The sequence below is a fragment of the Aethalodelphis obliquidens genome, unplaced genomic scaffold, assembly GCF_003676395.1.
Source record: "Aethalodelphis obliquidens isolate GAN/ISIS:26980383/991018 unplaced genomic scaffold, ASM367639v1 scaffold26, whole genome shotgun sequence".
NCBI lineage: Eukaryota > Metazoa > Chordata > Mammalia > Artiodactyla > Delphinidae > Aethalodelphis > Aethalodelphis obliquidens.
In genome coordinates, this window is record NW_020837970.1 from 23,529,552 (window position 1) to 23,544,788 (window position 15,237).

Consider the following 15,237-nt stretch of genomic DNA (forward strand, 5'->3'; position numbering starts at 1 on the left):
CTAAGAGTTTTATTGTTTTAGGTCTTACATTTAAGCTTTTTCTCAATAGAGCTTCCTGTCATCACTTCCTATCATCAAGCTACTGGCTTTGCTTTTGACATTTCAAGGTTTACTTATCATCCAGTTGTCTTGACTTTTGTTAAAAAAAAAAAAAGATTCATGCAAGAAAAATGTCAAGAGAATTATGGCTAAATGAATATTGAACCAGCCTTTTGGGTAAGGTAATGTCAGAATATAATTCTTCTACAGTGATAAAGTAGCATGCTGTGCTGTGGACCATGTAAAAATGGACTAAATATGAAAACTGTTTTTTTTTTTAGCGGTCGAGATGTAACTGGATTTAAAAAAAAAAACCTTACTGTTCAGAAATACGAAAAATTGTTTTCAGTATCACAACAGATTTCCCAATGGTTTCCTTGTTTAGCTCACAATCTCCTTGCAGTTTATACTATTTCAGTAAGGTCTCACTACTGTCATTTCTTACCATGCACCTTTTTTTTTTTTTTACTGTTTTTCAAGAGTCTAAGGACCATGCCCTCGTTGTAGATGGCCTCAGTTATTTATTTTGCATAATTCTAAATTATTATACTATGAGAAATTATGCCTCGTCACACAGTCATTGTTAATGAACCTTTAGAACGGGGTTTCTCAGCCTTAGCACTAGTAACATTTTGGGCCAGATAATTCTGTGTTGAGGGGGGATGGGGTCTGTCCTGTACGTTGTAGGATCTTTAGCAGCACCCTGGCCCCTACCCACTAGATGCTAATAACATACCCCCCATCCCTCGCCAGGTGTGACGACCAGAAATATCCCCTCAGGGGCAAAACTGCCCCTTTGAGAACCACTGCTTTAGACAAATTATTAAGGAGAGAGTATCCCATACTCCACTTCTGAATCTGAATAACCACTGGCAAGAGATGATAATACACAGAGACCATTTTAATCTTCTCATTAGTCATTATGATGTTTTTCCTATGCAAAAATAAAACTGACAGAATTGCAGCCCACTGTGACTCATGTTTCAGTAAGCCAAAAGAAGATTTCTATAAAATGTATTTACATGTAAAATTTTAAAGTAATAGTAATGGAAACATAATAAGAGGGATCGGGGATATATACATGCTATGACAGCCAACTGGCAATTTAAACTGATCGAACGAGGAGACTTTCACTCACTAAATAGCATTAAACACCTGCCTAAAATAAAAGGCAAATTAGACAGGATCCCTTCTGCCTTCTAAGGAGTGTTTAATTGAACTTAGATCTGTTACTATAAATAAATAAGGCAGTTGTTCTCTCAAGAGCTAAGAGTTCAAAATCGAATACAAGATTTCTGTCAGTATTTTCTTCCTGGTCATAGCTGAGTCAGGGACATTAAAGATGAAAAATTTTTTTTTTCTGTTTTTGTTGGTTTGAATTTTATTTTATTAATTTTTTTATACAGCAGGTTCTTATTAGTCCTCAATTTTATACACATCAGTGTATATATGTCAATCCCAATTGCCCAATTCATCCCACCACCACCACCACCACCACCCCCGCTCCTTTCCCCCACTGGTGTCCATACGTTTGTTCTCTACATCTGTGTCTCAATTTCTGCCCTGCAAACCGGTTCATATGTACCATTTTTCTAGGTTCCACATATATGCGTTAATACGCGATATCTGTTTTTCTGACTTACTTCACTCTGTATGATAGTAGAGATGAAATTTTAACTTGTCTACCTGTGATACATGATACTGTATTGAATAAGTAAGTAGTAATAGGCTAAGACCAGATTACGTCTAAAGGCCCTTGCAACACTAATATTCTAGTACTGTAACTGTTGGAATGAAAGAGATAAAATTGAAACATCACAGGTATGTAACAATGTGCTTATACATAATTACAATACCACCTTTAATTTTAGAAGATGGTTTTCTCACAGAACAATTTAGTAGTATCCACAGACGTGTTCTTAAAATGGGATTCACTTAGTTGTCATGGACACTTCCAAGATCAAAGATAAAAAGATGCTACCAGAATTTATATAGAAGGTGGTTCTATTAATTGTGGGAAAAAGTGGACAAAAGGATTGAAATGAATGTTAAGGATATGCTACTGCATGTCGACACGAGTTATCTGTTGTATGATTTCACAATGGAAGGTAGGCTGTAAAAATAGTTAATAATTATTCAGTTTACGCATCTACAAAATAAAGTAAGCCTTAAAGGAGTTCCCAGTTCCCATTTTTCATTTTTTAAAAATGTTCCTTATAGAAGAGTAGCATCACATTCAATCATTATCATACCAAGTAGTCAGCTTATTTAATACAGCAATATATTATACTTAAGATTAGCTCTTACCCAATGAATACAGGACAGAGAGAATTTTTAAATGTGTACCTTTACTAAATGAAATCAGTCTTCAAATACAACAGGAATTTCCCAGCACAGTCAAAAGATGAACTTAACTGTTGATTACAAAGCAGAATTAATTGACAGGATACAAACATTAGATTTTTACTAGTACAGTTTAGATAATATTTTGTGCTGCTATTTTTAAAAGATCAAATGTTATTCAGCCAGTTATTACTTCAGTCATGCAGGTAGATGTTCTAATGGGCAGTCTATTGAGATAAACTGATGTTAGTGTCTGTTAATCTGTTGAAGCTTGCATCAAATTTTAAACACAATTTACATTTTCATAATTTTATAGGTGCCATAAGAATTATGTGCCTTTTAACTAAATTCCTACTACAGCCCCTAGGGAAGTGTCACTTATTTGCGTTTCCAATATGAATTGGTACTATTATATTTGCCCATTTATAGATAACTGGAACAAAAAGCCCAAGAGATCCAACAATTGAAACCAGAAGAAAAGTCCACAGAAACATCCGATCAAGAACCTGGGCTATGAATTTCCAATCTTCAACAACCTGTATCAAAAAACAAAAAACCCATGTTAAATAATTAAGACACAAAATTCGTAAATTTACACATCGACTTGTAATATATGTGGGTTATTCTGATAGAATTTTAATAAAATATAGTATTTAGATATTTTAAAATAAACTTTAAAACATCTTTTTAATTCTTACTATATACAGTTATCTTTATTACTTGTTCGGCCCAGTATTGTTTACTTCTTTTAATTTTTGAAGATAATCCAGCCTGAAGTTAATTTCATGACAAATTAAAAGTTGGTTCAGAATAATATGTATTCAACAGCTGTTAATCTTCTTCCTCACCCCACCTGCTTTACTTTCCTAGGATTTCCTAGGGACCATTTGAACCTAAGCTCATGAGTTCAGAGCTTCTGGTGAGCTCATTCCCTCCCTGTTTTCACAGCCCAAGCAGGGAGCTGGCTCAGCAGGTGTGAGTGACCTCAAGGGAAGGGCAGGCTGAGACCAGGCCCCGAGCACCAGAGGTTCCCTCCCACCAGGCCACTTCCTTGACCACGAGCTTCCCTAGCCCCTTTTCTCTATGAAGCACCGGGTCTTCTACAGGAACTGTGCCCCAAGTTTCACGATAATGTAGAATTTAATGGATTATAAACACCCTACTGCTTCTCTACTTATAAGTTTTTCCCCTGTAAATAAACCCCATTTACTGGCCCTCTTGGAAGGAGCTCGGATCCTTTTGCACAACACTTTGCAGACAGTCATTAAATCCCATCTCAATCCATATCATTATCTAATATCTGTATTTTAAAAAATTTATTTATTTATTTTTGGCTGTGTTGTGTCTTCGTTGCTGCGCACTGGCTTTCTCTAATTGCAGCGAGCGGGGGCCACTCTTCGTTGTGGTGCGTGGGCTTCTCATTGTGGTGGCTTCTCTTGTTGTGGAGCATGGGCTCTAGGCACGCGGGCTTCAGTAGTTGTGGCTCATGGGCTCTAGAGCACAGGCTCAGTAGTTGTGGCGCACAGGCTTAGTTGCTCCACAGCATGTGGGATCTTCCTGGACCAGGGCTCGAACCTGTGTCCCCTGCATTGACAGGCAGATTCTTAACCACTGCGCCACCAGGGAAGGGAAGCCCCTAATATCTGTATTTTTTAAGACTCCATTGATAGCTTCACCTTATAAACTAATTATACTTACACCAAATAGAAACTTTATGATCCACAAGCATTAAAAGTTTATTAGATTAAAACAACATTGTAAATCAACTACAATAAAATTTTTTAAAAAGTTTATTAGAAACATATGTCAAATGTCCCTTTGGGGGGAGGGCTGTTATTTTACCGGATTCATTCCACCTGCTTACCACGCCTGCTAGAAATTTTTCCATTTAAAAAGGCTTTAGAGATTAGAATTCATATACATTTTTTATTCTAGGTACTATTTTATTATTTTTTGATTATATTAGTTTCAGGTGTACAACATAGTGATTCTAAATTTTTATAGATTATACTCCATTTAAGTTATTATAAAATATTGGCTGTATTCCCTGTGCTGTACAATATATCTTGATAGCTTTTTTATATATAGTAGTTTGTACCTCTTAGTCCCCTGCCCCTACCTTTCCCCCCTCTTTCCTTTCACCACTGGTAACCACTAGTTTGTTCTCTATATCTGTGAGAGAATTCATATAATTTTAATGCAACTATTCAAAGTAAATTCAATTATGAAAATAGTACTATAGTCGTAGCTTTAAAAATATTACACAGGGCTTCCCTGGTGGCGCAGTGGTTAAGAATCCGCCTGCCAATGCAGGGGACGCGGGTTCGAGCCCTGGTCTGGGAGGATCCCACATGCCTCAGAGCAACTAAGCCCGTGAGCCACAGCTACTGAGTCCGCATGCTACAACTACTGAAGCCTATGCGCCTAGAGCCTGTGCTCTGCAACAAGAGAAGCCACCGCAATGAGAAGCCAGTGCACCGCAACGAAGAGTAGCCCCTGCTTGCTGCAACTAGAGAAAGCCATGCGCAGCAACAAAGATGCAACGCAGCCAAAAATAAATAATTTTTAAAAATTACACAACAGAAATAAAGAATAGTGACAAGACTGAAATATTACACGTTTTGAAAGAAAACTCCAGTTCAATATGATCACATTAATAAAATGTATTCATAGTTCAATTCTTGCATTTTAAATATTAACCTTAAAAAAAAAAATATTAACCTTAAATAAGGAGCCAGTGAGTTATTTTTCTATAATAAAGTTTTGAGCAAATTTTTGTTTTTAAGCATATTATTAAGTACTACACTAAGCTTCACTTGTACACGTTGATGTATAATATATAACACCTGAGAATACCTTACTGCTTTTGATTTCGCTAACATTCTTATAAGTGAACAACAAAAAGATTTATTCTAGAAAAATATCTTGGCTGTATTTATAAAGGCTCCATTAGACTCATTCTTTAAAAAATGAAATCACTTTTGATAAACTATAATGCAGTTGTGCCTGCTGATTACTATAGAATCCAGAAACAAAGTTACTGAAGATCAAATTAAAACAGTTAATCATGTCAGAGCCAAAAACCAAACGGCAGGATTACTATGCCTTAGAATAACAGAACAGTCAGCATAACACAAAGTGTTTTCAAAAGTCATCCAAGATGCTGATGGGGGAAAAGGAGACGTGAGATTTGTGTACATGCCACATTTTGCAGATGTTTTAACCGAAATTTTAGTAAAGATCTTTTACAGAACAGTGTGTCAACATCTCTGGCCCTCAATCTATACTTAGTCTTAAGGGTCATGCTGTTTGCCCGACTTAGAATTAAAACAGATCTGCATTTGTAAATATACGCGGTCACAGACCTCACGGACATCATTCTCCTTCATGACGTGTCTTGTGATGTAGCGAATGGAATCAAGTGCAGCTTCCAGTGTGTTTCTAGATTTTGGTCCACGGCTGCTCTCAGTTTCCTCCTTCTGACTGAAGCACCTATCTACATGACTTCGCATGCAAAGCAGTGTTGGAAGCTTCTGAAGAAATATCTTGCGGACCCACGGAGCCATAGCGTTATGTGTTGAGGAAGAACGGTGATGGATGTTGATAGCAAAGACAGTGACCATGATGGATAGTGTCACAAAGATCATGGTAAACACCAGGTATTCTCCAATTAGAGGTATGACTTTGGAAGATGAGGGTATGATCTCTTCAATAACAAGAAGGAAGACAGTCAGAGACACGAGTACTGAAGTGCAGAGACAAATCTTTTCACCTTCATTTGAAGGAAGATAGAAGACAAGTATGGTTAAAAACGAGAGCCCAATACAGGGTATAATAAGGAACAAGGTATAAAAGAGAGGCAGACGCTTAATTACAAATGAGTAAGTGATGTAAGGATACCAGCAACAGCTGTCGGTTCTGTTTCCTTTGCTTCCTGTTGCGCTCACAATTTCCCATTCTCCATTATCAAAAAAATCTCTCTTGTCAACATCTTGATCCTCCAAAATTATATCAACCTGTGATCCATCGTAAGTCCAAGAACCAAATTTCATGGAACAGTTTTGGAGATCAAATGGGAAAAATGTGACATCAATGGTACAGGAACTTTTGTAGTTTGCCGGTGGAGTCCAGGTAACAGTGCCATCGTACCTGACGACAGTTTTCGTACTGGCCCCTTCAAAACGTCCATCTGCACTGAAATACACACATGCACAGTAACAATGCAGAGATTAAACAACCTGGGCGTGCGTTTTACAAGCCTAATATAAAAGAAAACCTATACCATAGCGCGAAATACTTTTTAAATTATTACACTTGGGATATACCTGCTCCACGTAGGGGACTCTAGTTTAAAGACACTGCCCTTAAATATCTAACTCCATTGAAACTAAACCCCTATGTCCATGTCTACTCCAGGACTGACAGATCTATATTCACAGAATCCTGAGATTCAAGTGGTTGAAATGATTTCACTTTGATTACACACGAAATGTAATTAGGCTAATTTATAACAATGGATGTGCACAGAGCCAGAACCTGAATCCACATTCCTAGACGTCCCCTTCTCCCCTCAGTGTTCTTCTCCCTCCATGACAGATACTGGACGCTTCCTACACTGACAGGGAAAGAACAATAGCCCCAAACTGGGCACAGCCCTGGAAAACAGCCGTCCCTCTCCAACTCTGCCATCGTGTGAACTCACGCACTGGAGAAGTCTAGCAGGAAACATCACCACCACCATGAGCTATCTTCGAAATATTGCTCTCTATCTTAAAATTCGTGTGACTTTTGCACACTCCTATGTGATATATCCACGTTAAATATCCAAATGTTTGCAATGACTTAGAGTAAGATGATGCTCCAGGAAGCTGCGTCATGCTTTGTTCACTCCTTCCATGTTGAGAAGCATGGAGGTAAAGGTTTGAAAAGTGAAAGGTATTTTTTGCTCAGCATTTGCTCTGTCCTCATGTCAACGCCTTCTTGCAAACAAGACAAAGTGCACTAGGATAAGCACAAATTCCCAGAAATGTCCTGGAGTGGTTGGTCCTAGAAAAAAATGAAACTGGCACCCAGAAGAATCCTCTCCCCTAAGTTAAAAACCATCCTCAAAACACACTTAGGTAGAATACCTACAAATATGAGTTAATAGTTAATCCAACATTCCTCATTCTGGGAGATTCTTATACAGTATTTAAAGCAAAATTAGAAGGATGCATATTTAAACATAAAGCATGACCTTAACTATTTTTACCAAAAAATTACCCTACATAATTACCTTAACTATTTTTACCAAAAAATTACCAAAAAATCTGGAAGGCAGTCTGCCAAATATGTAGTCTAGAAAATAAGAGTGTAAATGGGGATGTCAGGCTACTCCCCACGCACCACGTGTGAGCTGTGTGATCCTGGACAAGTGTAACTATCTTCGGCCTCCATTTTCTCATCTGTCAAATAGATGTGATCGTACCTAGTTCATAAGGTTATCTTGAGAACTGAGTGAATAAAGATAAGGCACTGAGCGTCACGCCAGGCACAGAGTAAGCCCACCATGCGTGTAAGTCTATAACAGTGGTTGCCACCAAGTGATGGTAATAACGGGATTGATTATATTCCCCCCAACTTCCTTATACCTTTTTGGACCTCCCAAATGTTTTACAAATTTTTGAAATCCAAGAACACTTACGATCAGAAAACAATATACCAAAAAAGGGAGAGGATCCACAGAACCTATCTGTAGGTTCATGAGATGAGAGAACACAAGATGAAGTCCTCTGACTTTATAGCTAAACAATTTTCAAAAGGAAGAAAAACTTACTAGTGCCTAATAGTAATACAGTTGTTTTCTTTTGAAAACAAAAAAATGGTATTCTGGATATAACTTACTTATCAAACAAAACAATGTCTGGAGTCCAGAGAGAGTCTGAAGGGACTCGTATAACTTTTATTCCACTGTAGTCATCGGGGTTCCATCTCAATTTTACATCTATCCATTCCTTTAAAACAAAGAAACCTGACTCAATTTCAATAAAATTAACAGTCAAAAACACTGAAAGCTATACTCTCTTTGCCAAATCCAGACATTTCAGACACGAAGTCACCTCTACTCCCAATAAAGAAAACTCACCTCCACGTCCTTCTTATGGGCACTGGAGGATATAGCCCTGTCCCCTCATGTGGTGGCTCTAGCCATGGTCCTCAGGAGACACAGGCGAGGACCAGAGCTGCGTACATTCATGGATCTGCTCAACACCTCTTCTCCCACCAGCTGACCATGCCCAGGAGCTGCAGCCATGGGCACCTAAAGTCCAAGTTCAAGGGAAACATTCTCTTTTCTAGCTGTCTTGTCAATGACTGGCTGGACTGGTCCATGCAAAGAGCAGTTGGATTTATTACACATTCCACATAGTTAAACACCTTGTCCCACCTCCACACAGTAACAATTCTGTGATCACGTCAAGACTTGCACCCCGGGCTTCCCTGGTGGCGCAGTGGTTGACAGTCCGCCTGCCGATGCAGGGGACACGGGTTCGTGCCCCGGTCCGGGAAGATCCCACATGCCACGGAGCGGCTGGGCCCGTGGGCCATGGCCACTGAGCCTGCGCGTCCGGAGCCTGTGCTCCGCAACGGGAGAGGCCACAACAGTGAGAGGCCCGCGTACCGCAAAAAAAAAAGACTTGCACCCCAAGGAAAGCACACATGTCTTTCAGGAATTGGGGGTTAGGAAACTGGCAGTAGGTATTAAAAATCAGCAATTATAAAGAACAAAGGGAAGCACTCAACAGCAGTTGGGGACATCTGGCCCAGAAAGAAAAGAAGTCCTTTATATAAGAGAGACTATGAACATAAAAATAAATCATTACATTCTTGCCTGTTCCCATCTCACTGAAGAGTAAAAGCCAAAATCCTACAGTGGCCTAGAAGCCACTACTCATAACCTATGCTAGGAACACCCATCGGCCTCCTGTTGCTTCACTGACCTCATCTCCTACACCCGTCCCATGGCCACTCACCTCCAGCCAGCTGGCTTCTTTGCTGCTCCCTGAACACGCCAGGCACCCTCCAGCCTCAGGACCTTTGCACGTTTGTGTCCCCTCTGCTTGGAACAGTCCTCCTCCAGATACTCACATAGCTTGCTTCTCCCCCTCCTTCAAGTCTTTGTTCAAATATTACCTTCTCAGTGGTACTTCCCCTGCCCATCCTATTTAAAAGTACAGTCCCCAACCCTCCCTATCTGCTCTCCCGGTGTATTTTTCTCCAAGCTTGTCAGCTTGAAAGGTACTATACAACTTCCTATTTATTCCCCCCATTGGAATGAAGTTCATTGAGGGCCTAGACTTTTGTCTGTTTTGTTCACTGCTGTTTCCCCAGTGCCCAGAACAGTGCCTGGCATATAGCGGGCACTCAAATAATATTAACTGAATGAATACAAGACTCCATCTACCTCATCCTTCTGCCTCCTGCCAACCCACCAAGACCAGATACTCATGCTACAAACCCTATAATAACAGTGGCACCAGTCAATAGTTGGGTGGCCCTTTGAATTTTATACATACCTGCTTCAACCAGACATTGGTTGTCATTAACTGATTTTTCTCATCCTATGAAGTAAAAATTTAAATAAGGCTGATTATTTCAATTACAGAAACAATAATTCTTTAAATAAGAATTTTCTCAGTTTTATATAAACACTCCTCTATATATAGTACCTACGTTCTGTTCATCAATCTGGTTCTCTAGAAAAGCAGGATATTTTTACCAGCCTAATTTCACATTACTCCTTCCAACATACTCTGTATTTCAGATAAGCTGCCCGAAAGGACACCATTGGCATTTTTAATTTAATATTAATAGTCTCGGCTACTACATTTCCTCAAATCTAAGATGCAATCTAAGAATCACAACATTATTTTATGTACTTAGCACTGAGAAAGAAAAAGGGTGATAATGAATTGTAAGTTGTCATTAATTATAAGACATCTTGACTTCAGAAGTGCTAAAATGTGGGAAGATGTGCATCTTACAATCAGTGAGATACAATGTGTGCATTCTTGAGGGACTACAACTTGTCATTTGCTTCTGCTGAGGCACATATTTGAATCTCTCCATGGAGCTGTTACGTAGAAAAAAATATGGATGTCAGAGCCTTGAATGGCAACTTCATAAAGCTTTTACATCCTACTTTTCTAGAGGACCAGGGGTCCTTGCTACTTACACCTTCCTGCTGTCTTACCTTCACTTACGCCAGTTCTTCACTGAATTTTCAAGGCCTAATTAAAGTGATAACTCTTTCATTAAGTTTTACTGAAATATCATGGAGCCAACTGAACCAGTAAAAGATCACCATGATCATCAACCACAAACAGACCCCGTGTAGGATACAATGCTCGGAGCACACAGACACACAGAAGCACGAGGCAATCCCTACAGTTGGGTAGAGAGGATGGGATATAAATAGCTTAGGTGACTGGAGTGTTTCCATTCCCTATCCCATCCGAACAACAGGTGAATGACCTAGGAGAAAGGAGGAGGCCAGAAGGAAGCACATCCCTAGGGACAAAGACAGCTGTTAGGTCCCTACATGGAAAGAATGGGTCCTAGGAAATACAGCATGGCCATCCCTCTGACACTGTGTCTTCCAATGAGCAATTTTCCTTGATTAAAACACTAGAGCTGGAAAGGACCTAGAGATTTTATCTACTGTAATCCCTTCATTTTGCAAATATGAAAACTGGCCCAGTGAGGCAACTTGATTAAAATCACACCACCAATTAGTGGTAAAACCGATTCTAAAACTCAAAACTCCTAAATTTAAACGCTACACCACCAGCTCTACCGTCCACCCCAAAGTCACACACCATCCAGAATAACTGCTGAGCCCTGTATTAGAATATGCCTTTCAGACAAAAGTTCTAACCAGAGGCATTAAAAATTAGGAAAGTTCTGGTAAACATATTACCTGTGATGCTGCATGGCAGTAGGTCGTCTTTGAGAATCTAATGAAAATTATAGACCTTTTCACCAGAAAAATGTGAACTCACATAGATTTTGCTCTGTGAGCTAGGACCTAGTCCATACTTAGTATCTTTAATAGTAACATAGATAAAAGAAAAACCCATAAGTTCACAACGGGCCCCAAAGATGTGGGTTAGCCATTGCCTTAGGGGGATACAGCCTCTTTTAACCTCAAGTATCTCTTGAGCATCTATCACGTGTTCAACACAGTGGAGGATGCAACAAAAACCAAACTGAGGGACTTCCCTGGTGGCACAGTGGTTAAGAATCCACCTGCCAATGCAGGGGACACAGGTTCGAGCCCTGGTCCGGGAAGATCCCACATGCCGCGGAGCAACTAAGCCCGTGCGCCACAACTACTGAGCCTGCACTCTAGAGCCCATGAGCCACAACTACCGAAGCCTGCGCTCTGCAACAAGAAGCCACCACAATGAGAAGCCCGTGCACCACAATGAAGAGTAGCCCCCTCTCGCCGCAACTAGAAAAAGCCTGCGTGCAGCAACAAAGACCCAACGCAGCCAAAAATAAATAAATTAATTAATTGATTAATTTTTTAAAAAAAACCAAACTGAGTGAAGACAAATGTATGATGACACTCAGGAGGAAACCACAGATAAAGAAATGTTAACTACTCATAAGCATGGCAGGAAAGTTTTAGGGGTAATAGGGTTTTTTTTAACCTGACCATAAAAATAAAATCAAAACAAGCAAGCCAACACTGATATTTTAAAAAGACAGAGCGAGAACACGTAGGAAGTAAGATAGGAATCTGAGGAAACTTCAAGGAAGAGCCACTAAACATGATCACAAGGTTGCGGGGCAAAGACCTTAGCGATTAAAAGGAACATAAACCCACTGAGAAGCAATTCAGTGAAGCTTCTATCAATGTCCAGGGCCCTTGACCCTCATCTTCCTTGGCTCTAGTCCTCCTCCCCTCTATTGTCACCGACCGTATATTTTCTGGGCTCTTCTCTCAAGAAGCAACCCTTCCTCAACGTCTCTGCTTGGCTAACCCTTGCTTCTACCACTTTCTATGAATGTTCTTCAAGGATCAGGCTCCTGCTCTCTCTGCTTTAAAACTGCATCAATTCAAAGTTTTCAACAATCACCCCCAGGCCAGCAATTCCAAACTGACATCCTCAGCCTCTTCTCTCACCTCGGAGCCAGTCTTGACCTTCCAAGGTCCTCAGTGAACATTTTCTTTTGAATGGACCACAATGACCTCATACCAAAAGCAAACCCATCGTCTTCTCTGCCCTGCCCCCATAACAACCAATTTTCTCTTTCAAATTGGTTACCCTTCTAACCACCTAGGCTTCAAAATAAGATGCCTCCCTCCATATTCAGTGGTCAAGTCCTGTTCCTTCTTATATTTGATCTAACTTGCCTCTCAAGCTTCTAATCTTTCACTCTTTGAAGCCACGTATTTAATTATCTTATTGATCCTCTTAAAGTACTGCTTTTACCATGTCTGTTACCCATCAGATCTCTCATTCACTCAGCATTTACTACGTGCCAGATACCATGCTAGGCTCTGGGACAGACACAAGGACTAAAGCTCACTCTGCTCTGAGGCGGCCCTGCCAGCACTTGAGTGCCAGTCAGTGTAACTGGAACAGAAGAGAGACTGTCTTAGGAAGTTCAGATTTCAGAGTCTGACGGATGAATTTGGCCTTGAAGGATAAATGGCTTGTGCTGAGAAGGAAAGTTCTCCAAACAGAAGCAATGGCAGGAGCAAAGGCACAGTGGCACACAGGCATCACTCCTCACCTCCTCTACCATCCAGTCAGACCATCGATCTAAACAGCCGAACAAAAAGGCTCAGTATCGCTTATGTACCTGTGATTATACTGTTCCTTGTTATTAAAGTTCTTTCCTCTCTGCATGCCAGATCCTACACTTAGCACAAGCCCAGCTCAAGTGCCACTTCTTCTACCCAGGCTTCTTTGATAATCTCAATCATCAAGATCTGAAATCCCAGATCTCTGTGACATCACGATTTAGTACTGCAGCATTCTACACTTACTCCATTTACATGCTGACAGTCCCAGCTAGAAAGAAAAGTTGAAAGCAAGCCCTACTAACTTACTTCCTACTTCCCTATGTTTAATTTATATTTAAAATCTTCCTGTATTGCCTAGCAAAGGATCAAGCACAGAGTCCATATTCATTGATCTTTCTGGAAGCAATTAGGTTACATATATCAGTCAACAGACTTCAAAAATGTATATCCTTTGATTCATCACCTTTCTTAAGGAAAGGAGAAATTCAAACATTTATGTACAAATATTCATCATTGTCCTTTATAATAGGAAAAATTGGGAACAAGCTTCTGCCAACAATAAGAGAATATTTAAATAAATTATAAATGAAATACAGCCATTAAAAATTACATTTGAAGATTATATAATAAGAAAATGTTCATCATGTAACAATAGGGGAAAAAGCAGTAATCAAAATTATATCTAAAATAATACTTCAATTTTGTAACATATTCACAAAGAAAAAACTGGCAAGAAACACAACAAAATGTTACCAATGGTCATTTCTGGGTGGTAGAATTACAGTCAAGTTTTATTTTCTTATTCCTATTTTTTTTAACTTTCTAAATTCTTTCCAAAAATCATGCATTGCTTCTCTAATCAGAAAATAAAGGCACACCTATAAATGTTATCTGTATCCATACATACATACACACACACATATTTGACTATTCTGGGAACACAACAGGGAAACAATTATTGATTGACATGATCAGAAAAAGAAGAAACTAGTTTAAAAATTAGCGTGAACCTTTTAGTTTAAAATAGAAATAATCTCTTGACAATAAGAACAAGTTACAATGGGGAATTTACTACCTGGTAAATGTCACATGGAAAAACCTAAGAAATGTTTTAAGTGTGATACTGAGGCAATGATCTGTTGAGATCCCTTTTCGGTCCTAAAAATCTACAACTCTAACTCTTGGGTTTTTTCTTTTAAATTTTTTGACTTTTTGGTCTTATTTTTTAACATATTTAAGGAGAAACTTCCATATAAAGGGTTTAATATCTTTGAATTTATTAAAAAATAGACCTCTTTAATTACCAAATGAGATAAAATGATTTCTAAACTACACAAGATTATATAAACATACAGTATTCCTATGTCTGTGGTGTAATAATTGTTTTTCCCTGGTGAGTTCCTGGAGGAAAAGGACTATGTTCATTCACCTTTGTAATCTTTGCAGCCGAGCACGGTGCCTGGGCACACAATACGCTCTCCATAGACCTGTGTGAAATTGAATATGGAATGATATGCACACCTACCACATCCACTAATTGAGATATTGCAAGGCCAAACTTTATTTTTATTTTGTCATTCAGGTGTTCCACTGGACGAACCCATCTCTCGTAGTCTCGAAATAAATCCTTAAACAAACTATCTTCATGTTTGGCAACAAAGGATGGTTCAGCTAATCCTGTATAACAAATTTTTAAAAGTTAGTGGATTGGCTTCTCTCCCACCAAATACCTCTACTTTAAAAAAGTCTCGCATTACTAATGAACCAAAGTATTATTTAGGCTATTGTCAAAGGCAATTTTAAAATGAAGGAGATTTTAAAATGTTTGTGATCAATAAGGGACACTCTGGTTCAGATATATTTCTTAGTTAAATCAGATTATTCACATGGAAACATGCTGAATTCCAAAAGAAGCACTCAGTACTTAATACAGAGTAATTTAAAAACTAAGTAACAAAAGCTTTTAAATTACCAGGGCTAGGGGGGTTGCTTGTCATAAAATTCCAAACCTAGAAAACCTAGAAAACAGATATATTAAGGTTTATTGATCAACTATAAAT

General features: G+C 39.0%; 1 protein-coding gene across 1 annotated transcript in view; it reads right to left on the reverse strand.

The window, feature by feature from the left end:
- Positions 1–1,621: 1,621 nt before the first annotated feature.
- CHRNA5 (cholinergic receptor nicotinic alpha 5 subunit) overlaps positions 1,622–15,237 on the reverse strand; it is a 75,789-nt gene continuing 62,173 nt past the window's right edge. Inside the window, exons 2-6 of the mRNA XM_027123722.1 lie at positions 14,703–14,854; positions 9,936–9,980; positions 8,266–8,375; positions 5,748–6,576; positions 1,622–2,918 (exon numbers count right to left, since the gene is read on the reverse strand). Of these exons, the coding sequence (XP_026979523.1) occupies positions 2,757–2,918; positions 5,748–6,576; positions 8,266–8,375; positions 9,936–9,980; positions 14,703–14,854 (1,298 nt within the window). The 3' untranslated portion in view covers positions 1,622–2,756. The remainder of the gene's footprint in view (positions 2,919–5,747; positions 6,577–8,265; positions 8,376–9,935; positions 9,981–14,702; positions 14,855–15,237) is intronic.